The sequence below is a fragment of the Lissotriton vulgaris genome, chromosome 5, assembly GCF_964263255.1.
Source record: "Lissotriton vulgaris chromosome 5, aLisVul1.2, whole genome shotgun sequence".
Classification (NCBI taxonomy): Eukaryota; Metazoa; Chordata; class Amphibia; order Caudata; family Salamandridae; genus Lissotriton; species Lissotriton vulgaris.
Genome location: NC_141693.1, coordinates 1,336,549,135 through 1,336,574,935, shown reverse-complemented (window position 1 = coordinate 1,336,574,935; position 25,801 = coordinate 1,336,549,135). Strand labels below are relative to the sequence as shown.

General features: G+C 51.0%; 1 protein-coding gene across 1 annotated transcript in view; it reads left to right on the top strand.

Annotated features, from left to right (window-relative positions):
* TBC1D22B (TBC1 domain family member 22B) overlaps positions 1 to 25,801 on the top strand; it is a 416,082-nt gene that overhangs the window by 86,888 nt on the left and 303,393 nt on the right. The window contains exons 2-3 of the mRNA XM_086923270.1: positions 16,948 to 17,004; positions 17,381 to 17,679. Of these exons, the coding sequence (XP_086779396.1) occupies positions 16,948 to 17,004; positions 17,381 to 17,679 (356 nt within the window). The remainder of the gene's footprint in view (positions 1 to 16,947; positions 17,005 to 17,380; positions 17,680 to 25,801) is intronic.

Genomic DNA, 25,801 nt, shown 5'->3' with positions numbered 1-25,801 from the left:
CTCTCTCTCACTGACTGACTCTCTCTCTCACTGACTGGCTCTCTCACTGACTGACTCTCTCTCTCTCTGACTGACTCTCTCTGACTGACTCTCTCGCTCTCACTGTCTGACTCTCTCTCTCACACTGTCTGACTCTCTCTCTCACTGACTGACTCTCTCTCTCACTGACTGACTCTCTCTCTCACTGACTGACTCTCTCTCTCACTGACTGACTCTCTCTCTCACTGACTGACTCTCTCACTGACTGACTCTCTCACTGACTGACTCTCTCTCACTGACTGACTCTCTCTCACTGACTGACTCTCTCACTGACTGACTCTCTCACTGACTGACTCTCTCACTGACTCTCTCACTGACTGACTCTCTCACTGACTGACTCTCTCACTGACTGACTCTCTCTCACTGACTGACTCTCTCACTGACTGACTCTCTCACTGACTGACTCTCTCACTGACTCTCTCACTGACTGACTCTCTCACTGACTGACTCTCTCACTGACTGACTCTCTCTCACTGACTGACTCTCTCTCACTGACTGACTCTCTCTCACTGACTGACTCTCTCTCACTGACTGACTCTCTCTCACTGACTGACTCTCTCTCACTGACTGACTCTCTCTCACTGACTGACTCTCTCTCTCTCTCTCTGACTGACTCTCTCTCTCTGACTGACTCTCTCGCTCTCACTGTCTGACTCTCTCGCTCTCACTGTCTGACTCTCTCGCTCTCACTGTCTGACTCTCTCGCTCTCACTGTCTGACTCTCTCTCTCACTGACTGACTCACTCTCTCTCACTGACTGACTCTCTCTCTCTCACTGACTGACTCTCTCTCTCTCACTGACTGACTCTCTCTCTCACTGACTGACTCGCTCTCTCACTGACTGACTCGCTCTGACAGTGGCAGTGTCGCCCGTTCTGCTTGAGGACATAGGCTTGCATCAGCTCAGGTACACAGTTACGAGCTTTTAACTTAACTGTCTGAAATCAGGAATACTGAAGAATAATTTTAAAGAACGTCATTGGTTGATTTTAAAACCACTCCTTTCTGCCTCACATTGTAATACCTGCTTGCATGTTAATCAGTGTACTGGGGGTGATTTAGAAACTTACCTACACTGGGAAGTCAGCGCTCGATGCTGTAGCCTGCCCGCCCTGGTCCGACTCGGCAATTATTGCCGTTGAGCGGAGGGTGGACAGGTAAGAGCCTGACGAACTACCTCACTTCCCCCAGCCCTTCGGTTAGCGGTCTAGCCTCACACAAGGAGGGGCTATTTAGGCAGCGAGGAGCTGCGCGCTGATTGCGGATAGGGTTGACAGTGGCAGTGTCGCCCGTTCTGCTTGAGGACAACAGCTTGCATCAGCTCAGGTACACAGTTACGAGCTTTTAACTTAACTGTCTGAAATCAGGAATACTGAAGAATAATTTTAAAGAACGTCATTGGTTGATTTTAAAACCACTCGTTTCTGCCTCACATTGTAATACCTGCTTGCATGTTAATCAGTGTACTGGGGGTGATTTAGAAACTTCTCTTCCAGGGGATCCTCATCAAAGTCATAAGCATTAGAATATTCCCGCCCATGCGCGGGACCCCGGAAACAATATATTATATGTGCCCCACATATACATATACATATATATATAAATATATATATATAAAAATAAGCAATTGCAGCCAAATAAAACAGTAGAGCTGGAATATGCTGTGAAGAATTTCCACCATACATGTGTATTAGCATTAGAAACATGATAAACAACACAAATGCTTGTTTAGAAACTGTTTTAATGCTTAGAAAACAGCAGAAATTCTTATAAGACACTGTAAGCATATACAGCTCCCAGGCTGCATTGCAAATACCCAGTCTAAAAAGACTGAAAAGCTAACCCTGTGGCTGCATGTACCAAAACTGACGCTGTGCCTTTAAGGCACCTCTGCCCCTAGCTTCCCATCATGCCTCAGGGGTTACAGTTAGGTCAGTTGTTCTTTCCGGCTCCTTCAGGAAGGACCCTGGATACACAGCTCCACAGTTTTTTCTGCCTTTTTCAGTCAGAAAAGCTTCTAAAGAACATTTTTTTTGATTTACTTTGACTTTTTACATCAGGGTCAAGTAAATAACTGCTTAGCAGTCGAATTTTTGTGAGGTTTTTCCTGTCAGGATGCCTTCATTATTCGATGATTGCCCTTCTTGTGGCCACAAGAAGGCAAAAACGGACTCTCATGAGGTCTGTATTTTATGCTTGCCAGAAGATCATGATCCAAAGGGCTGTTCTCATTGTCAAAACCTGTCTGACAGAACTTTGAAAGACAGGGAGAGGAACAGGCTCTATGGTTTGGCCCAAAGATCCATGAGGGGAAGATCAACAGAGAGGAAGAGTTCAAAGAGACCCAGAACTCCCTCCAAAGGCAAGTCAGAGCGTCCATCGACCTCAGCGCCGGGCTCGGCGCTGAAAAAACAACATCTGATGGAAAAATCGAAAGATAAAGCTCCGTCGACGTCGGGACCGGCGTCGACGAGGAAATCGTCGTCGAAAAGAAAATCACCGACGACGAAGAAAGCTCCGCCGTCGTCAACTAGGCGACGATCGGCGTCGAGAGAAGCCACGAGATCTCCGTCGACGAGAAGATCGACGTCAAGACGTAAGTCAACTCCGCCGCCGTCAACCAGGCGACGGTCGGCGTCGAGAGACAGAATACACTCGCCGTCGTCCCAACGTCGACAGGCTTCGAAGAGTGTGACACCTCCGCCGAAGTCTCCACGGAGGCGCTCGGCGTCGAGGAGCAAGAGCCCCCTCGGACGATCGTCGTCGAGGAAGGGATCATCGTCGAAGACGTGTCGGCGCTCGACGTCGAGGATGTCCGATCCTCCGCCGTCGCCACATGCCAGGTCGACATCAAGGGCTTCGTCGACGACAGGACGTCGAAGGCCATCTCCGTCGCCGACAGACCAACGTCGGCCGACGTCGAGACCTCCGTCGACGGCAGGGCAACGCCGTTCGACGTCGAGACCTCCGTCGACGGCAGGGCAACGCCGCTCGACGTCGAGACCTCCGTCGACGGCAGGGCAACGCCGTTCGACGTCGAGACCTCCGTCGAAGGCGGGACGACGCTGTTCGACGTCGAGGGAGAAGACACCGTCAGCGGCTCGACATCACAGGTCGACGTCGAGAGAACACGGGTCGTCATCGAGGCGTTCGACGTCGAAGATTATCACTCCGTCGACGCCGCAGAGGCGTCCAACGTCAAGGGAAAGACTTCTAAGACGTCCGCCAACACCGGTGAGACGAAAATCCCCTTCAGTGCCTTCGACTATTTTGGTGACCCAATCGGCTTCTCACCATTCCTCCTCAAGGGCCTCTAGCTCATCGAGGTCCAGTTCCAGGAGTAGAAGTCCGTTGCCCCAGCGAAAGATAACACTCTCGCCTAGATGGTATGCTCCTTTGCACACGTGGAAGGATTCTGGAGCGACGGAGAGGCTGCACAGATATGTAAGCCCACTCCACAGGTCACCTCTTCAGAGACTGGTAGAAGAGGCAGACAGACAGAGTCCTATCAGACACCAATCACGCTCTCGGGAGAGGAGAGCGGAAAGGTCGCATACCCCCAGGGTCTCCCGATCACCGCGGAGAGAGCATCCCAGATCTCAAACGCCGAGAAGGGAGAAACGAACTGAGAGGTCGAGATCTCCACGAAGGGAGCGTCGGAGAGAATCACGTTCTCCTCGAAGGGAAGACCGACCGAGAAGATCGCCAGTGAGGAAGGTAAAATCTCACCACAGGAGAAGGAGAACACCATCAACCTCCTCCTCATCCTCTTCAAGATCTTCTAAAAGGGATTACTCCCCAACGCTGGCAGACAGCCCTCACTCCAGAGCTTCCCCGCTTGACGACGTCAACACATACCTAGACGTTCTTCAAAGGGGCGCTCAAAAACTTCAAATAGAAATGGCTGTTCCAGAAGTGTCCACTACTGTAATTTTTGAGACCCTTCGGCACAAATCATATTCACGGCCTTTGCTCCCATTGGTTCCAGGGTTAATGGACCCAATCAAGGAGGTCTTCCTCACGCCAGCGGCAATCAGAGCGGTTCCGGCACGTATCCAGAAAAAGTATAGGCCGGCCGACTCGGACCCAATCTTTGTTAAAGGGGAGCCTGCGGCGGACTCTGTTATCGTAGCCTCAGCTAGAAAGAATCACGCAGTCGCACCCTCTTCTTCAGTTCCTCCTGACAAGGACAGCAAGACCCAAGATTCTTGGGGACGTAGAGTGTGCAGCACAGCAGCTTCATCATTGAAAGTCTCTAGTGCCTCAGCACTTCTCGGCAGATATGATAGAGCACTGTGAGACTCCATGGAACGATTCAAAGAAAAATTGCCCAAGGAGGACCAGAAGGACTTTGAGGAAACAGTGACGGAGGGCTGTTTGGTGGCAAACCAAATGATCAGTTCGTCCGCAGATAACGCACTCCTAGCAGGACATGCCTACTCGCATGGGGTTTGCGCAAGAAGATCTTCTTGGTTGCGGTTGACGGGTCTCAAACCAGATGCCCAGCAACGCATCCTCAATCTGCCCTTCTCAGGATCTTCACTCTTTGGGGAGCATGCCGATCAGGAAATGACCCGCATGAAAACAGAATTGGACACGGTGAAGGCGGTTGGTCTGGAAAAGAAGAAAGAGCCGTTCAAGCGACGCTTCAAGACCAACAAGAACCGGGGAGGCCAACAGAGGGTTCAAACCCCTCAATGGTCTCAGAACAAGCCACAAGGGAAGACACAATACAGAGGAGGAAAATCAGGCAGAGGCAGAGGCGGACATCATCAGTCCTCTGCCACGCCCAGAGGAGGCAAGGCCTGAGCAGTGGCTTCCTCTGGCGCCGTTACCCACTCCAGTGGGAGGAAGTGCTTCGCAACACCTGGAAGAGTGGGTCAGCATCACAAAAGATCAGTGGGTGCTGAATATACTGCGCAATGGATATGCGCTACGTTTCCGGAAGAGACCACAACCGATTCCTCCAAAAAAGACTCGCTCGTACCATCTAAACCTCCTCAAAAGGGAGGTGAGCGTCCTCTTGCAGAAAAACGCAATCGAAGAGGTACCCCCATCCCAAAGGGGGAGAGGAGTGTACTCAAGGTATTTTCTAGTCCCCAAAAGAGACCAAGAGGACAAGTTCAGACCGATTCTAGATCTTCGGTCCCTCAACAAAGTGGTGGTCAAAGAGAAGTTTCGCATGCTGGCACTTCATCAGATATGTCCTCATCTACAAAGTGGAGATTGGATGTGTTCGGTGGATTTACAGAACGCGTACTTCCACATTCCTATCACACCAGGTCATCGGAAGTACTTGAGGTTTCTGGTAGGGAACAAGCATTACCAGTACAAAGTACTTCCGTTCGGTCTGAAATCCGCACCAAGGGTGTTCACCAAGTGCATGGCAGTGGTAGCGGCATGTCTACACAAAAAAGGTCTGTTTGTGTACCCATATCTGGACGACTGGCTCCTGAAGAGCCAGTCCCCTCATCAAGCCACCAAAGACTGTCGTCTGTGTCTTCAACAACTGCACAGGCTTGGGCTCCACGTGAACACAGAAAAGTCAGTCCTGCATCCCACGCAAACCATCCACTATCTGGGAGCGGTCCTAGACACAAATTTAGGAAGAGCGTTTCCTTCGCAGGAGAGACTATCTTCCATGGGGCAGAAATGCAGAAAGTTACTTCAGTCTCCTCGTCCAAAGGTGCGAGAAGTAGCGTCTCTACTGGGCTCCATGGCGTCCTGCATCTTCCTAATTCCAAACGCCAGGTTGAGGATGCGTCCTCTTCAAGAGTCTGTGGAAGACCAGTGGGACCAAGCGACTGGAGATTGGGAGGATCGAATCATCCTATCTCAAGCAGCACTATCCTCAATACAGTGGTGGACTCGCCCTCGGAATGTCTTGCAGGGAGTCCCTTTTCAGCAGCCTCTTCCTTCGATGTCTGTGATAACGGACGCATCTCTGGAAGGTTGGGGTGCTCACATGGGTCGTCTTCAGATTCAGGGTCGCTGGTCGACCAACCTTCAAACTTACCATATCAACATGCTGGAACTTCGAGCAGTACATCTGGCGCTCAAAGCGTTCCTTCCAGCAATCACAACGGACAAGATCTTGGTTCAGACGGACAACACTACAACAATGTTCTATCTGAACAAGCAGGGAGGAACACGGTCTCGCCCTCTGTCTCAGGAGGCCCAAGCCATATGGCACTGGCTTCTGGCTCGGGGACTGTCGGTGGTGGCAGTACACCTTCCAGGCGAGCTAAACACAAAGGCGGACGCACTCAGCAGGCACTTCGAAGATCAGCCAGACTGGGTGCTAAACGACGAAGTAGTCGAAGAACTCTTCCGTTGCTGGGGCCATCCAGACATAGATTTATTCGCGGACGACGAAAACGCCAAATGCCACGCCTTCGCGTCCAGGTTCCACCGACCAGGGACACAAGGGAACGCTCTCCTGCTGGAGTGGACAGGAATGTTCGCCTATGCGTTTCCTCCTCTGGCTCTGATTCCGAAGGTGGTGGCCAAGCTCATCAGATCGAGCATGGACATGATCCTAGTTGCTCCGGATTGGCCGCGACAATGGTGGTATCCAGACCTATTACATCTGTCGCTGTGTCCACACAGACGTCTGCCATGCAGACCAGACCTGTTGAGCAAAATGAACGGGAGGATCCTGCATCCCAACCTCCCGTCACTGAACCTGACTGCATGGCTCCTGAGGTCTTGCAATACGGACACTTAAATCTGCCTCCAGAATGTATGAATATTTTAAAAGAGGCAAAGAGGCCTTCCACTAGGGCATCTTATGCATTCAAGTGGAAGAGATTTTTCATTTGGTGTAGGGACCATGGCTTTGATCCCACCACAGGACAAGAAGAGGTAGTCCTCCCTTACCTCCTTTACCTAGCGACATCAGGGTTGAAATACGCTTCTATCAGGGTTCACCTATCTGCCATAGTAGCGTACAGAAAATCACCGACACAAACGTCGTTTTTTCAGGTCCCAGTGGTTAAGGATTTCCTTCAGGGATTGAAGAAGGTCTATCCCCCTGTGAGAAATCCTTCTCCTCCCTGGGAGTTGAACCTGGTTCTCTCCAGGCTGATGTCTGCACCGTTTGAACCTATACACAAGGCCTCCTTGCAGCATCTCACGTGGAAGGCGGCCTTCTTGGTGGCAATAACCTCTGCTCGCAGGGTTAGCGAGATTCAAGCACTCTGCACCAAGGAACCCTACACGGTGTTTCACCACAACAGAGTGGTAATGAGAGCTCACCCCTCTTTCCTTCCAAAAGTGGTATCGGATTTTCATATAAACCAAACGATTACCCTTCCTTCGTTCTTTCCTAACCCATCGACCCCAGCTGAGAGGTCGTTGCACTCGTTAGATCTTAAACGGGTGCTAAAGTTTTACCTAGAAAGAACAAAGGGCACCAGAAAGACAGACCAACTCTTTGTCAATTATGGGTCAATGAGGACCGGGTTTGCGGCAGCCAAGAGGTCCATCTCCAGATGGATTGTCTCATGTATCAAACTAGCATACCAGCTGGCTGGCAAACCTTTGTTACAATCACCCAAAGCTCATTCCACTAGAGGGAAGGCAGCCACAACAGCATTTTTACATGACATTCCCATGTCAGAAATTTGCAAGGCTGCGACATGGAAATCAGTCCATACCTTTACAAGGCATTATTGCCTAGAGTCTGATTCCAGAGCGGATTCTCAAGTAGGGCAAGCCTCCTTGAGAAACCTATTTGGGTAGTATAAGGCCTACTGTTTGGGCCTACGAATGTGAATGTTACCTGTTGTTTCCTTTGCCCGCAGGGATGAGGTGAGGCTCGCTACTCTATTCTAATGCTTATGACTATTGATGAGGATCCCCTGGAAGAGAAGGATTAGTTACTTACCTGTAATCCTAGTTCTCTTCCAGGGGTATCCTCATCAAAGTCATAAGCAACCCTCCCGCCTCCCCGGGCAAAGGACTTTGTTTATGAAGTAGGAGATGTTTTAACCTGTTATTACCATGGTTTTGTTTTCAGTCTCCGAAAAGAACAACTGACCTAACTGTAACCCCTGAGGCATGATGGGAAGCTAGGGGCAGAGGTGCCTTAAAGGCACAGCGTCAGTTTTGGTACATGCAGCCACAGGGTTAGCTTTTCAGTCTTTTTAGACTGGGTATTTGCAATGCAGCCTGGGAGCTGTATATGCTTACAGTGTCTTATAAGAATTTCTGCTGTTTTCTAAGCATTAAAACAGTTTCTAAACAAGCATTTGTGTTGTTTATCATGTTTCTAATGCTAATACACATGTATGGTGGAAATTCTTCACAGCATATTCCAGCTCTACTGTTTTATTTGGCTGCAATTGCTTATTTTTATATATATATATTTATATATATATGTATATGTATATGTGGGGCACATATAATATATTGTTTCCGGGGTCCCGCGCATGGGCGGGAATATTCTAATGCTTATGACTTTGATGAGGATACCCCTGGAAGAGAACTAGGATTACAGGTAAGTAACTAATCCTTACCTACACTGGGAAGTCAGCGCTCGATGCTGTAGCCTGCCCGCCCTGGTCCGACTCGGCAATTATTGCCGTTGAGCGGAGGGCGGACAGGTAAGAGCCTGACGAACTACCCCACTTCCGCCAGCCCTTCGGTTAGCGGTCTAGCCTCACACAAGGAGGGGCTATTTAGCCCCCTCGTCGCTTGAGCGCGCAGCGGTCGCGCGCAGGGGAGCGCCGGAGGACGCGCCGGAGACAAGCCAGAGAGAAGCCCGTCTGTGCCCGTCCGGGCCTGGACGGGGCCAGGGGCAGGAGACTATGGCTGTCCCAACTACCATCATGAGTACCCCTGTTACTGGCCATCTAACATACTCATCACAGGTACTATGGGATCTACGTCCCAGTATAGGTTCCACATGCGATGTTACTTTCCATTCTAATCTTGAAGGCCCTTTTACATGCTCTGACTGTTATACACATTTTGGCCTCGAGGCAGGGGATAACATTCCTTTGCGAGTTCCTATCAAACCACTATGCTCTACACATAAAACCGGCCCCATAAAAACTACCAAGGATCCCATCCCCATAGGAAGCAAACATCTACTATGCAATGTGCGCTCATTACCAAAGCATGCATCACAGGTGTGGGACCTGATATCTACAGAAAAGCCTGATCTCTGCTTTTTAACAGAGACCTGGCTCAAGCCTCATTCAATCTCAGCTATCACTCTGGGCATTCCGATGGGCTATAAGGTCTCTAGACTGGATCGTCCACAAAAAATAGGTGGTGGAATAGCCATTGTTTACAGGGAGGAACTAATTGCCACAATATTGGAGGAAATCAGCACCCCTCTGATGGAACTAATGATTTTTAAACTCTGCTCCACCTCCGGGGAGAACAGAAGGGGCGCGGTTTTATATCGACCCCCAGGTTCAAGCGTGGATTTCTCGATCTCACTTATGGAGGTTCTTGCGCCGTTTATTTTAAATGACCAGAACTTCTTATTAGTGGGGGACTTCAATTTCCACAGTGAATTAGAGACATGCTTGGAGGCCAGAACACTTCTTATGGACATGGAACACATAGGTCTTAAAAAGATGAATCAGGGACCCACACATGAGGCAGGTCACACGTTGGATCTGGTGTTCTCCAACTCATCTTTATATATGTGCACACCCTCCGCTCAAGTAGAATGGACAGATCATTTTATTTTAAAATTCTACACTAAGCCCATGGGTAAATCTAATGCAACGACCACCTTAGCCACCAAGAGAAGACCTTGGCACAAACTAACACAGGACACTTTCCGAGAAGCCTATCAAGCCCCTATGATCAATGAGCATGAGGGAAGGATGTCAAATGAGCTCAATCTGTTTGTACATGCTGTCAATGAAGCAATTGATGGCGTTATTCCGCTGAAAGTGTATAAACCCCGTCAAGCAGCCAGACAAGAAGTCTGGTACTCTGAAGACCTGAGACATATGAAACAAAAGTCCAGAAAGCTGGAAAAAGTGTGGAGACAATCCCGGAGTCAGGAGGACAAACAATGTTATTTAACATCCCTTAGATCTTACCATAAAGCTATAAGGATGGCCCGTAAAAGTCACATTGCTATGCAACTTGCAGAGGCTGGGAAGGACTCTAAAGTTCTTTTTCAAATCCTGCAAACTTTCACCAAGCCTGTAGCATGCGAGACGGTGGAGGTTGCTTCACAAGAATTATGTGATGGAATCTCACACTTTTTCATGAACAAAATCGATTCAATTTATGCAAAGATACTGGCCACTAAATCGACTAAAGTAGCCGATCCTAATACCCCCTCTCACAATAGCCCGCAGCGGGACACACAGGCCAATCAATTAAAAAACGTTCCCCCTATTTCCTTAGAGGAAGTCATCGCCCTTACAAAAATGATTAAGAGCGGCAGTCCGCAGGACACTGTTCCCGCCCGTATCATGCCCATGTTGGCTGAAACTCTTGGTCCTGGTATCCAGAAACTAATTAATCTATCGTTAAGTACGGGAGAAGTTCCGAGAGATTGGAAACGGGCTCTGGTAAGACCGCTAAGAAAAAATACCACCATTCCTTGGACGGATCTTGCCAACCTACGTCCCATCTCTCTTCTCCCTTTTATGGGCAAAATGATAGAGAAATATGTTAACAGACATCTGTCCAGGTTCGTCGAGGACACACATGGCCTGGACCCCTCTCAATCGGGCTTCAGGCCAAGCCATAGCACAGAGACCACCTTACTGTCAGTCGCAGACGATCTACATATGTACCAGGATGGGGGCTACTCCGTCATCCTGGTTCTATTGGATCTGTCTGCGGCGTTTGACACCGTGTCACATGACATCATGACTACCAGACTTGTGAACATCGGTCTGGAAGGTGGAGCTCTGGCATGGTTAAGGAGTTTTCTGACTGACCGCACCCAGACAGTCATCCTGGGTCCCCACCGGTCAGAGGAGTTGGAGATCTCAAAGGGGGTGCCACAGGGGTCGTGCTTAAGCCCGACCCTGTTTAATATCTATGTGGCCCCCCTGGCAAACATCATGAGATCTCATGGGTTCATCCCTATGTCATACGCGGATGACACCCAACTCCTCTTCCCGTTCAAACATCTCACAGAGACGGTCAGGAACTCTTTCTCCTCGGGGATGAAGGCAGTTGCCCACTGGATGGCATCTAACTTCCTGCAATGCAACGTTGCAAAAACGGAAGTGATGCTGTTCGGTGAGGCAAAGCTCCTATGGTCCCCAGACTGGTGGCCGCAAGATCTAGGCCCAGTCCCAGAGCCAAAGCAGGTGGTAAAAAATCTCGGCGTGCGCCTGGATCAGGAGCTCTCCCTGAAACAATACAGCAACCAAGTGGTGAGCTCATGCTTCCATGTGATCGCCATGCTGAGGAAAGTTTTCCCTATGCTCCCTGACTCAACTAGGAGAACATTAGTGCAGGCCCTAATACTGAGTCGTCTGGACTACTGCAACGGGATGCTCCTATCAGCAAATGAGGGAGTTATTGCGAGATTGCAAGTAGTCCAGAACACTGCGGCCCGTCTTGTACTAAATCAGCCCCCCCGTACACCATCAAAGCCTCTTTTGAACACCTTACATTGGCTACCCATTAAACAAAGGGTGAAGTACAAGATTGGATGTACTATACATAAGAGCCTCCAGAACAGAGGGCCCGAGTATCTAAACAGCAGATTCTCCCTCTATAAACCTGTACGGTCCCTGAGATCCAGTGATCAAGCCTTACTACAGGTCCCAAGAGCTAGAAAGACCAGGCAAGGTGGAAGGGCGCTATCCATAGCCGGACCAAGGTTGTGGAACAGCCTCCCTCTCTCTTTGAGACTCTGCCAGGACTATCTCCCGTTCAGAAAACAGTTAAAAACCTTCCTATTCTCCAACTAGTGATATCTGTGTACCTACTGCCACAAGCTGTAAAGGTTTTCAAGGCGCGGAGATACTCCTTCGGGAGGTGATCCTAGCGCGGTATAAACCCGTAAATAAATAAATACTGACTGACTCGCTCTCTCACTGACTGACTCGCTCTCTCACTGACTGACTCGCTCTCTCACTGACTGACTCTCTCTCTCACTGACTGACTCTCTCTCTCACTGACTGACTCTCTCTCTCACTGACTGACTCTCTCTCTCTCTCACTGACTGACTCTCTCTCTCTCTCACTGACTGACTCTCTCTCTCACTGACTGACTCTCTCTCTCACTGACTGACACTCTCTCTCTCACTGACTCTCTCTCACTCACTGACTCTCTCTCTCACTCACTGACTCTCTCTCTCACTCACTGACTCTCTCTCTCACTCACTGACTCTCTCTCTCACTCACTGACTCTCTCTCACTCACTGACTCTCTCTCTCACTCACTGACTGACTCTCTCTCTCACTGACTGACTCTCTCACTGACTGACTCTCTCTCTGTCACTGACTGACTCTCTCTCTCTCACTGACTGACTCTCTCTCTCTCACTGACTGACTCTCTCTCTCTCTCACTGACTGACTCTCTCTCACTGACTGACTCTCTCTCTCACTGACTGACTCTCTCTCTCTCACTGACTGACTCTCTCTCTCTCACTGACTGACTCTCTCTCTCACTGACTGACTCTCTCTCTCTCTCTCACTGACTGACTCTCTCTCTCTCTCTCTCTCTCTCACTGACTGACTCTCTCTCTCTCACTGACTGACTCTCTCTCTCTCACTGACTGACTCTCTCACTGACTGACTCTCTCACTGACTCTCTCTCCCCCTCACTGACTGACTCTCTCTCTCCCTCCCTCACTGACTGACTCTCTCTCTCTCTCTCTCTCTCTCTCACTGACTGACTCTCTCCTTCTCACTGACTGTCTCTCTCACTGACTGTCTCTCTCACTGACTGTCTCTCTCACTGACTGACTCTCTCACTGACTGACTCTCTCACTGACTGACTCTCTCACTGACTGACTCTCTCACTGACTGACTCTCTCTCACTGACTCTCTCACTGACTCTCTCACTGACTCTCTCACTGACTCTCTCTTACTGACTCTTTCTCACTGACTCTCTCTCACTGACTCTCTCTCACTGACTCTCTCTCACTGACTCTCTCTCACTGACTCTCTCTCACTGACTGACTCTCTCTCACTGACTGACTCTCTCTCACTGACTGACTCTCTCTCACTGACTGACTCTCTCTCACTGACTGACTCTCTCTCACTGACTGACTCTCTCTCACTGACTGACTCTCTCTCACTGACTGACTCTCTCTCTCACTGACTGACTCTCTCTCACTGACTGACTCTCTCTCTCACTGACTGACTCTCTCTCTCACTGACTGACTCTCTCACTGACTGACTCTCTCTCTCACTGACTGACTCTCTCTCTCACTGACTGACTCTCTCTCTCACTGACTGACTCTCTCTCTCACTGACTGACTCTCTCTCACTGACTGACCTCTCTCTCACTGACTGACTCTCTCTCTCACTGAATGACTCACTGAATGACTCTCTCACTGACTGACTCTCTCACTGACTGACTCTCTCTCACTGACTGACTCTCTCTCACTGACTGACTCTCTCACTGACTGACTCTCTCTCACTGACTGACTCTCTCTCACTGACTGACTCTCTCTCTCACTGACTGACTCTCTCTCTCACTGACTGACTCTCTCTCACTGACTGACTCTCTCACTGACTGACTCTCTCTCTCTCTCACTGAATGACTGACTCTCTCTCTCACTGACTGACTGACTCTCTCTCTCTCTCTCTCTCACTGACTGACTGACTCTCTCACTGACTGACTGACTCTCTCACTGACTGACTGACTCTCTCACTGACTGACTGACTCTCTCACTGACTGACTGACTCTCACTGACTGACTCTCTCACTGACTGACTCTCTCACTGACTGACTCTCTCACTGACTGACTCTCTCACTGACTGACTCTCTCTCTCTCTCTCTCTCTCTCTCTCTCTCTCTCTCTCTCTCTCTCTCTCTCTCTCTCTCTCTCTCTCTCTCTCTCACTGACTGACTGACTCTCTCTCTCACTGACTGACTGACTCTCTCTCTCTCTCTCACTGACTGACTGACTCTCTCTCTCACTGACTGACTGACTCTCTCACTGACTGACTCTCTCACTGACTGACTCTCTCACTGACTGACTCTCTCTCACTGACTGACTCTCTCACTGACTGACTCTCTCACTGACTGACTGACTCTCTCACTGACTGACTGACTCTCTCACTGACTGACTGACTCTCTCACTGACTGACTCTCTCTCACTGACTGACTCTCTCACTGACTGACTCTCTCACTGACTGACTCTCTCACTGACTGACTCTCTCACTGACTGACTGACTCTCTCACTGACTGACTGACTCTCTCACTGACTGACTGACTGACTGACTCTCTCTCTCTCACTGACTGACTGACTCTCTCTCTCACTGACTGACTGACTCTCTCTCTCACTGACTGACTGACTTTCTCTCTCTCTCACTGACTGACTGACTTTCTCTCTCTCTCACTGACTGACTGACTCTCTCTCACTGACTGACTGACTCTCTCACTGACTGACTCTCTCACTGACTGACTGACTCTCACTGACTGACTCTCTCACTGACTGACTCTCTCACTGACTGACTCTCTCACTGACTGACTCTCTCACTGACTGACTCTCTCACTGACTGACTCTCTCTCTCACTGACTTTCTCTCTCACTGACTGACTGACTCTCTCACTGACTGACTGACTCTCTCTCACTGACTGACTCTCTCTCACTGACTGACTCTCTCACTGACTGACTCACTCACTGACTGACTCTCTCACTGACTGACTCTCTCACTGACTGACTCTCTCACTGACTGACTCTCTCACTGACTGACTCTCTCACTGACTGACTCTCTCACAGACTGACTCTCTCACTGACTGACTCTCTCACTGACTGACTCTCTCACTGACTGACTCTCTCACTGACTGACTCTCTCACTGACTGACTCTCTCACTGACTGACTCTCTCACTGACTGACTCTCTCACTGACTGACTCTCTCACTGACTGACTCTCTCACTGACTGACTCTCTCACTGACTGACTCTCTCTCTCAATGTCTCTCTCTCTCTCTCAATGACTCTCTCACTGACTGACTCTCTCACTGACTTACTGACTCTCTCACTGACTTACTGACTCTCTCACTGACTTACTGACTCTCTCACTGACTTACTGACTCTCTCACTGACTTACTGACTCTCTCACTGACTGACTCTCTCACTGCCTGACTGACTCTCTCACTGCCTGACTGACTCTCTCTCTCACTGACTCTCTCACCTCAAACTTTAATAATGAGAGACCTATTGCATTGTAAATGCTTTTTCAGTTGGTTGCTATAACTCACAGCTTACTGACGTGACATTAAACAAAGTGAAAGCAAAGCCCGCCATTATGAAAGTCCACTAAGTACCAGGGAAAGTAGGTAAATAAAAATGTGGGCACCGAACCTAGGCATCAGGCAGAGCGCCCACCCCAGATTAAGCCTTGCCATCACTCTGCTTAACTCCCCCCGGAAGGTTGGGGGTGTACAACTAATATGCCCTCTAGGATGAGCTGGAAAGCCCACTAAATACCAGGAATGTATATTTTATTTTTGTTTAAACTTTTTAAGGAGAAAATATGAAGTTGGGATGGCCTCCCAGGAATCTGGTCTATTCCCTCTCATTCCTAAAGCCCCTGCAGCCACCTGGGGCCTAGAGCACCCATATCACCATGGCATGCACAATAACATTTTTATTATTTTGCTGTAGTTTTGACTTAAGGGCCAACACAGTGGGGGTAAAGCCCCCATTTCCTCCCACTTGCCATGCTGAATGGTTGCACTATTCAGGCTCGGTGTGTGCCAGCAACCTGGGAACCCTCCTTACTACAAACGTTTCTTATAACAACCTAACATAGTTGGATCCTTGCAAGTAACACATCTGTGGACTCCCCTGAGTGTCTAGTACTAAGTGCAGTTGTCCACGATCAAGAGTATAAGATGTCGTTCCCAAAGTTCTGTGGGTTGGAACAATCTTATGAAAGTTAATTATTGGACAAGGTTAATTGCCAGTGAGAGAGATTAATTCTAACTTTCCATCCATCACTTTGATGCTCTCATAGGTTACCTTAAATAGACTGGTATTCAGTCATTGATCCAGTAACTTGCTGTGTCATTAGACTCCTAGTTGTACTGTAGTGATGGGGCCAAACAAAACATGTATGGAATTGCTTGGGTTTCATTGCTATGGCATAGGGCCTGGAAACTTCCACCGACTATCAATTTTTGGGGAAGCAGTGACCGCTTTACATATGGTTGGTCCTTACTTAGAATCTCACACTGACCATAAATAAAGATGCACAGGAACTTGGGCCAGAGTAAGCTCCTGGCTCACTCTAGCAGTATTAGACTGATTTGAGTAGCAAATATTTAATTGATCTTGTGTAGTTGTGCTTAGGCTGTCTGGCACTGGAATGATGATCTCCCAATAAAAGGTATCTCTGGTGCTTCATTTGGTTGATGCATTTATGGTGGGCCACATACCTTGCCAGTATCTGACCACTGGGGACTCGGCCAAGCTATCCCATTTGTTATGGGATTTAAATAGAGCAAAGGTAGCTGGGTACAAAGCAAAAGAGCGATCTGATTTTTAACTTCGACTCCTTGAGGTGGCATTACATTGTTATTCTCATGTAGATGGTATCAGGATGCTGAGCGATTACTCATTCTTGACACACACAAGTAAACTTATTGTTTTTGAAAACTCTTGCTTATTCAGGCAAGGACTAGTAATCAAAGAATTATTTAAAATTGCTGCAGATTTATGTTATTTATTTATGGTAGTTCAGGTTTTCATACCTTTCCCCTATTTTTTTTTTTTTTTTTTTTTTTTTTTTAGCATTCAACCAGTTTATGGAGCCCAGCATCCGCCTTTGGATCCTCGTCTGACAAAAGGGTAAGGGGAAGAATTTGACTCTGAATTGCATGTCTGCAGATTCTTAAGTTGCTCTGCTCCTAAGGCTATTAACATATACAAAGGGAAAGGTTTATGATCTATTTTTATCTGGGTCTTCAGCATGTTCGGAAACAGTATAGACTGTTTTGTGTTATATTGGAAAACATGTTAATATAAGGCATCACCTTTGGGAGCATGTGTGGTGGAATGCCTGGAGAGCTTGTAGTGTCTGATTTTGGATTTTGGTCAGTGGCTTTTATATTGTGGGTCTTGCAGTGGTCTTTGTGTGTATGTGCTGTATTATTGCTTTTTAATGCTGGATGTGAAAAGCAACAGTTGGTCAGTTATGGTCTGCTGATGATTTTCCTCTTGATAGTTTTATAAAGGACCGGTCCAAGGGCAATGCACTTCCTCTAAAGAGTAAGAAAGCTTCCAGCTTCCACGAGTTTGCCCGCAGTACTAGTGATGCTTGGGACATTGAAGATGACGAGGATACAGACGCCTCCTCCCACCAAACCCTGAACTCTAAGGTTGCTATTGCCACAGCAGTCCAGGTTCTGGAGAATCACAGCAAGCAGCGTGAGAAGCCAGAGCAATTATTGACTGTAGAAGAAGTACCCACCAACTGCAGAGTCATCAAGTCCAGCAGTGAGGCCCACATATCAAGAAATTCTGGTGAGCACCCTGCCTTGAGTGTAATGTGTTCTTGATTTTATGGGACATATGTCTTGCTACTCTGTCTTGACCATAACTAAATCATCTTTGTCAAGAGTAGGGTGCCCCATACATTCAATAATGTGGTTAAGGCACATTCATAATATGTGCTGATTTAATTGCTCAGTTTTTTAGTAGAGTATGTTGGTCTAATTTGTCAGCAGTAACAAGCTTCTGATCTTCTCTTGTCTTCAGTCGTTTATGGTGTCCTTGTTGAAGGCGGAATCTCTTCCTCTGGGACAGCTGTTAGAGCTACGTATTCTCAATTTACTCTGTCTCTTGTAACAGGAGGTGAGCACACTTCCCTTGTTCGGTGCTCAACCTTATTCTTCTACACAAACCTCCCCTTTTTGAGTATCTATAGTCACCGTTTCCATTTTGTTTTATAAGGTTCACTGAGTTGCAAAATGGCAAGGGGCTAGATCAGCAGCATCAGAGTACAGTCCTTTTTTTGATTTTTTTAATTAGGTAGGTTTACAAGCATAAAAAATCTCATAGCCTGTCTCGATTGAACACAAATCCAAATACAGTGGTGCAGTTTGACAATATTACTCTTGCTGGTTCGAAAAACAATTCATTACCAGCTAAAACATATTCTAGATAGTGATATAATCTGGCAAGTACTTCCAGATTTTGAAAGTTTTTTTTACACCATTTCATAACGTATACCAATATCATCATTCTTCACATTTTGCTGTTTTACAACATCTTCGCTCCTCCCACCCACCCCTCTTTCCGAGTTGCCTCTTGCCTCTCCCTCCTGCCCACACCTCTTTCCGAGTTGCCTCTTCTCTCTCCCTCCCACCAACCCCTCTTTCCGAGTTGCCTCTTCCCTCTTCCCTCCGACCCACCCTATCTTTCCGAGTTGCCTCTTCCCTCTCCCTCCCACACATCCTTCTTTTCGCATTGCCCTTCCCCTCCTCCCACCCGTCTTTCCGCATTGCCTCTTCTCCTCCCTCCCACCCCTCTTCCGCGTTGCCTCTTTCCCCTCCAGTCCACCCCTCTTTCCGCATTGCCTCTTCCCCTCTCTCCCACCCTTCTTTCCGCATTGCCTCTACCCCTCCCTGCCCACCCCTCTTTCCGTATTGCCTCTTCCCCTACCTCCCACCCCTCTTTCCGCATACCCTCTTTCCCCTCCCGTCCACCCCTCTTTCCGCATTGCCTCTTCCCCTTCCTCCCACCCTTCTTTCCGCATTGCATCTTCCCCTCCCTCCCACCCTTCTTTCCGCATTGCCTCTTCCCCTCCCTCCCACCTTTCTTTCCGCATTGCCTCTTCCCCTCCCTGCCCAACCCTCTTTCCGCATTGCCTCTTTCCCCTACCTCTCACCCCTCTTTCTGCATTGCCTCTTTCCCCTCCCGTCCGCCCCTCTTTCCGCATTGCCTCTTCTCCTCCCACCCACCCCTCTTTCCCAGTTGCCTCTTCCCTCTCCCTCCCTCCCACCCACCCCTCTTTCCGAGTTGCCTCTTCCCCCCTCCCTCCCACAAATCCCTCTTTTCACATTGCCTCTTCTCCTCCCTCCCTCCCACCGCCCTTTCCGCATTGCCTCTTCCCCTCCCTCCAACCCCTCTTTCAGCATTGCCTCTTCCCCTCCCGTCCACCCCCTTTCCGCATTGCCTCTTCCTCTCCCTCCCACCCTTTTTTCCACATTGCCTCTTCCCCTCACTCCCACCCTTCTTTCTGCATTGCCTCTTCCCCTCCCTCCCACCCTTCTTTCTGCATTGCCCCTTCCCCTCCCACCCACCCCTCTTTCCCAGTTGCCTCTTCCCCTCCCACCTACCCCTCTTGCCAAGTTGCCTCTTCCCCTCCCACCCACCCCTCTTTCCAAGTTGCCTCTTCCCCTCCCACCCACCCCTCTTTCCAAGTTGCCTCTTCCCCTCCCACCCACCCCTCTTTCCAAGTTGCTTCTTCCCCTCCCACCCACCCCTCTTTCCAAGTTGCCTCTTCCCCTCCCACCCACCCCTCTTTCCAAGTTGCCTCTTCCCCTCCCACCCACCCCTCTTTCCAAGTTGCCTCTTCCCCTCCCACCCACCCCTCTTTCCAAGTTGCCTCTTCCCCTCCCACCCACCCCTCTTTCCAAGTTGCCTCTTCCCCTCCCACCCACCCCTCTTTCCAAGTTGCCTCTTCCCCTCCCACCCCTCTTTCCCAGTTTCCTCTTCCCCTCCCACCCACCCCTATTTCCCAGTTTCCTCTTCCCCTCCCACCCACCCCTATTTCCCAGTTTCCTCTTCCCCTCCCACCCACCCCTATTTCCCAGTTTCCTCTTCCCCTCCCACCCACCCCTATTTCCCAGTTGTATTGCCTCTTCCCCCTCCCTCCCACAAATCCCTCTTTTCGCATTGCCTCTTCCCCTCCCACCCGTCTTTCCGTATTGCCTCTTCCCTCCCACCCACCCCTCTTTCCCAGTTGCCTCTTCCCCTCCCACCCACCCCTCTTTCCCAGTTGCCTCTTCCCCTCCCACCCACCCCTCTTTCCCAGTTGCCTCTTCCCCTCCCACCCACCCCTCTTTCCCAGTTGCCTCTTCCCCTCCCACCCACCCCTCTTTCCCAGTTGCCTCTTCCCCACCCACCCCTCTTTCCCAGTTGCCTCTTCCCCTCCCACCCACCCCTCTTTCCCAGTTGCCTCTTCCCCTCCCACCCACCCCTCTTTCCCAGTTGCCTCTTCCCCTCCCACCCACCCCTCTTTCCCAGTTACCTCCTCCCCTCCCACCCACCCCTCTTTCCCAGTTACCTCCTCCCCTCCCACCCACCCCTCTTTCCCAGTTACCTCTTCCCCTCCCAATCCACCTCTCTTTCCCAGTTGCCTCTTCCCCTCCCACCCACCCCTCTTTCCCAGTTGCCTCTTCCCCTCCCACCCACCCCTCTTTCCCAGTTGCCTCTTCCCCTCCCACCCACCCCTCTTTCCCAGTTGCCTCTTCCCCTCCCACCCACCCCTCTTTCCCAGTTGCCTCTTCCCCTCCCACCCACCCCTCTTTCCCAGTTGCCTCTTCCCCTCCCACCCACCCCTCTTTCCCAGTTGCCTCTTCCCCTCCCACCCACCCCTCTTTCCCAGTTGCCTCTTCCCCTCCCACCCACCCCTCTTTCCCAGTTGCCTCTTCCCCCTCCCTCCCACAAATCCCTCTTTTCGCATTGCCTCTTCCCCTCCCACCCGTCTTTCCGTATTGCCTCTTCCTCTCCCACCCACCCCTCTTTCCGCATTGCCTCTTCAAATCCCATCCACCCCTCTTTCCGCATTGCCTCTTTCCCCTCCCGTCCACCCCTCTTTCCGTATTGCCTCTTTCCCCTCCCTCCCACCCTTTTTTACGCATTGCCTCTTCCCCTCCCTGCCCACCCCTCTTTCCGCATTGCCTCTTTCCCCTCCCGTCCACCCCTCTTTCCGTATTGCCTCTTCCCCTCCCTCCCACCCTTTTTTACGCATTGCCTCTTCCCCCTCCCTGACCACTCCTCTTTCCGCATTGCCTCTTTCCCCTCCCTCCCACCCCTCTTTCCGCATTGCCTCTTTCCCCTCCCTCCCACCCCTCTTTCCGCATTGCCTCTTCCCCTCCCTTCCACCCTTCTTTCCGCATTGCCTCTTCCCCTCCCACCCACCCCTCTTTCCCAGTTGCCTCTTCCCTCTCCCTCCCAAAAATTACTCTTTTCGCATTGCCTCTTCCCCTCCCTCCCACCCCTCTTTCCGCATTGCCTCTTCCCCTTCCTCCCACCCTTCTTTCCGCATTGCCTCTTCCCCTCCCTCCCACCCTTCTTTCCGCATTGCCTCTTCCCCTCCCTCCCAACCTTCTTTCCGCATTGCCTCTTCCCCTTCCACCCACCCCTCTTTCCGAGTTGCCTCTTCCCCCTCCCTCCCACAAATCCCTCTTTTTGCATTGCCTCTTCCCCTCCCTCCCTCCCACCCGTCTTTCCGCATTGCCTCTTCCCCTCCCGTCCACCCCTCTTTCTGCATTGCCTCTTTCCCTCCCTCCCACCCTTCTTTACGCATTACCTCTTCCCCTCCCACCCTTCTTTTCACATTGCCTTTTCCCCTCCCCCACCCTTCTTTTCACATTGCCTCTTTCCCTCCCACCCTTCTTTCCACATTGCCTCTTCCCCTCCCACCCCTTTCCGCGTTGCCTCTTCTCCCTCCCACCCCTCTTTCCGCGTTGCCTCTTCCCCCTCTTTCCGCGTTGCCTCTTCTCCCTCCCACCCGTCCCTCTTTCCGCGTTGCCTCTTCTCCCTCCCACCCGTCTCTCGTTCCGCGTTGCCTCTTCTCCCTCCCATCCGTCCCTCTTTCCGCGTTGCCTCTTCCCCCTCCCACCCGCCCCTCTTTCTGCGTTGCCTCTTCCCCCTCCCACCCGCCCCTCTTTCTGCGTTGCCTCTTCCCCCTCCCACCCACCCCTCTTTCCGCGTTGCCTCTTCCCCCTCCCACAAGCCCCTCTTTCTGCGTTGCCTCTTCCCCCTCCCACCCGCCCCTCTTTCCGCGTTGCCTCTTCCCCCTCTTTCCGCGTTGCCTCTTCTCCCTCCCACCCGTCCCTCTTTCCGCGTTGCCTCTTCTCCCTCCCACCCGTCTCTCGTTCCGCGTTGCCTCTTCTCCCTCCCATCCGTCCCTCTTTCCGCGTTGCCTCTTCCCCCTCCCACCCGCCCCTCTTTCTGCGTTGCCTCTTCCCCCTCCCACCCGCCCCTCTTTCCGCGTTGCCTCTTCCCCCTCCCACCCGCCCCTCTTTCCGCGTTGCCTCTTCACCCGCCCGCCCGCCCCTCTTTCAGCTTTGCCTCTTCCCTCTCCCACACGCCCCTCTTTCCGCGTTGCCTCTTCCCCTCCGCCCCTCTTTCCGCGTTGCCTCTTCCCCTCCCACCCGCCCCTCTTTCCGCGTTGCCTCTTCCCCCTCCCGCCCCTCTTTCCGCGTTGCCTCTTCCCGCCTCCCACCCGCCCCTCTTTCCGCGTTGCCTCTTCCCCTTCCCACCAACCTTCTTTCCGCATTGCCTCTTCCCCCTCCCACCCGCCCCTCTTTCCGCGTTGCCTCTTCCCCCTCCCACCCGCCCCTCTTTCCGCGTTACCTCTGAGCCCCACCCACCCCTCTTTCCACGTTACCTCTGAACCCCACCCACCCACCCCTCTTTCTGCGTTACCATTTCCCCCTCCCACCCGCCCCTCTTTCTGCGTTACCATTTCCCCCTCCCACCCGCCCCTCTTTCCACGTTCTCTTCTCCTTACTCTTTCTGCCTTGCCTCCCCCTCCCTCACAGTGTTGCCCCATTACCCTCCCTCCCACCCCTCTTTCAGCGTTGCCTCAGTCCCCTCCCTCCCACCCCTCTTTCAGCGTTGCTTCAGTCCCCTCCCTCCCACTCCTCTTTCCGCATTGCCTCAGTCCCCTCCCTACCACCCCTCTTTCCATGTTTACTCAGTCCTCTCCCTCCCACCCCTCTTTCCGTGTTTCCTCAGGACCCTCCCTCCCACCCCTCTTTCCGCGTTTCCTCAGTGCCCTCCCTCCCACCCCCTTCTTGCGTTTCCTCAGTCCCCTCCCTCCCACCCCTCTTTCTGCGTTACCATTTCCCCCTCCCACCCGCCCCTCTTTTCACGTTGTCTCTTCTCCTTACTCTTTCTGCCTTGCCTCCCCCTCCCTCACAGTGTTGCCCCATTCCCCTCCCTACCACCCCTCTTTCAGCGTTGCCTCAGTCCCCTCCCTCCCACCCCTCTTTCAGCGTTGCCTCAGTCCCCTCCCTCCCCCTCCTCTTTCCGCGTTGCCTCAGTCCCCTCCCTACCACCCCTCTTTCCATGTTTACTCAGTCCTCTCCCTCCCACCCCTCTTTCCGCGTTTCCTCAGGACCCTCCCTCCCACCCCTCTTTCCGCGTTTCCTCAGGACCCTCCCTCCCTCCCTCCCACCCCTCTTTCCGCGTTTCCTCAGTGCCCTCCCTCCCACCCCTCTTTCCGCGTTTCCTCAGTGCCCTCCCTCCCACCCCCTTCCCGCGTTTCCTCAGTGCCCTCCCTCCCACCCCCTTCCTGCGTTTCCTCAGTCCCCAAACCTCCCACTCCTCTTTCCGCGTTTCCTCAGTCCCCTCCCTCCCACTGCTCTTTCCGCGTTTCCTCAGTCCACTCCCTCCCACCCCTCTTTCCGCGTTTCCTCAGTCCCCTCCCTCCCACCCCTCTTTCTGCGTTTCCTCAGTCCCCTCCTTCCCAACCCTCTTTCTGCGTTTCCTCATTTCCCTCCCTCCCACCCCTCTGCACAATGCCACTCCACGCCATGCAGTCCCAGTCTACACCAATCAAGGTGACTCCACTGTACACAGTGCCACTCCACACAATACCACTCAATGCTGCAGAATGCCACTCCATACTGCAGAATGGCATTTCATGCCACACGGTGCTACCTAATTTCACCCCACACAAAACTACTGCATATCGCACAGTGCCGCTCCATGCCACACAATGCCGCTCCCTCCATGCAACACCATGCCACTCGTAGACACAAAGTGCCATTCCACTCAGTGCCATGCCACTCCATTCCAAAAACTGCCACTGCACACCACTCTGCTACCCCATTCAAGGCTACTCCACAAAGTACCACTTTTCTCCTCACAATGCCACTTCACTCCACATAGTGCCGCTCTACACAGTACCTCTTCATTCTACACAGTGCCACTCCACGGTGCTCAATGCCCAACATTCCACACAGTGACAGTACACTGTACAACACACAATGCCACTCCATGCCTTGCCAAGCCACACAATGTCACTCCAAGCCACAATGCCACTCTACGCCACACATCACCATGTCACGCAGTGCAACTTTACTCTCCTTTAATCCACGCCCTACAATGACACTCCACTCAATTCCACTTCACTTCCCTTCACACAATGCTCTCCTCACAATGCCACTCCATGCCATTCAGTGTTAACTTCATTCCATACAGTGCCCCTCCACTGCACACAAACGTCACTCCATACAGTGCCCCTCCACTGCACACAATGCCAATCCACTCCACTGCATGCAGTGTCCCTCCACTCCAAACAGTGCCACTCTATGCTACTCCACTCAATTTCACTCCACTCCCCGCCATACAATGCCATTTCCCGCAATACAATGCCACTGCATTCCGCTATATGCCTCTCTATGCCACTATACTCCACGTCACACTATGCGATTCAACGTCACACAATGCCACCTGATGCCTCACAATGCCACTCCAGTCAGAGCCACTCAACACAGTTCCATTCCACACCACATAAAGCCATTCCACTACAAGCCACAGAAAGGCACGCCGCACAATATCTCTCCATGCCTCATAGTGCCTCTCCATGCCTCTCAGTGCCACTTCACGTGGTGCCGCTCTACTCTACATGTTACCGCTCTACTCCACACGGTGCCAGTAAGTCCAATGCCAGTAGATTTAACGTAGGCAAGACCTATTGGCTTTGCCAATTCTTGTTTTTGTTAAGTCATTGGCTTTCTTCAACCAGCTTCTTTGAGCCATTGGCTTGAAAGTTTGACTATAAAGTCTTGCTCTGCCTACTGGAATATTTTGCTCTTTTCTTCCGTCCCCACCCGAGTGCTTGCACTGAACTGCATGAGAGACCATTTTACAACTATAGTTTGCGGTTTGGCTGTTTTCTCACCCCCCCCCCCCCCCCCCTCCTGACAGCACTCCCAATTATATTCATGTACCTTCAAGTCTGTATACCTCTGCTCCATGTACATTAAGTTTAAGAAGATGGCCTGGAAAGATGCATGTCCATATGGAGCCTGTGTTCATTGGCACACTTTTTTTGTACATCTATCGTTTAGCTCTCACACTGGTGTGACCGACTGGAGCTGCAGCCTGTGAAAAAGAGACAAAGCTTCACCTGCTCAGCTGCTGCTGCCATTTTCTTTGTGGTGTAGGGCCAGGATCAGCATAGTGTTCCTGTCCAGTGCAACAACTAAAGCAGCCTAAATACATACACCCTGCAGAGCTGTCTGTTAAATAAAGAAGCACATTTTGATGATTAAAGTCATCTTGAAAGTCGGCTTTCTAAGTTAAAAGCACCAACAGCAAAGTAAGAAGTAACAAGCATTTGCAATGCAATAGGTCTCTCAGTTGCGACATTTTGAGCTATTGGCATTGTAAATGACAATGC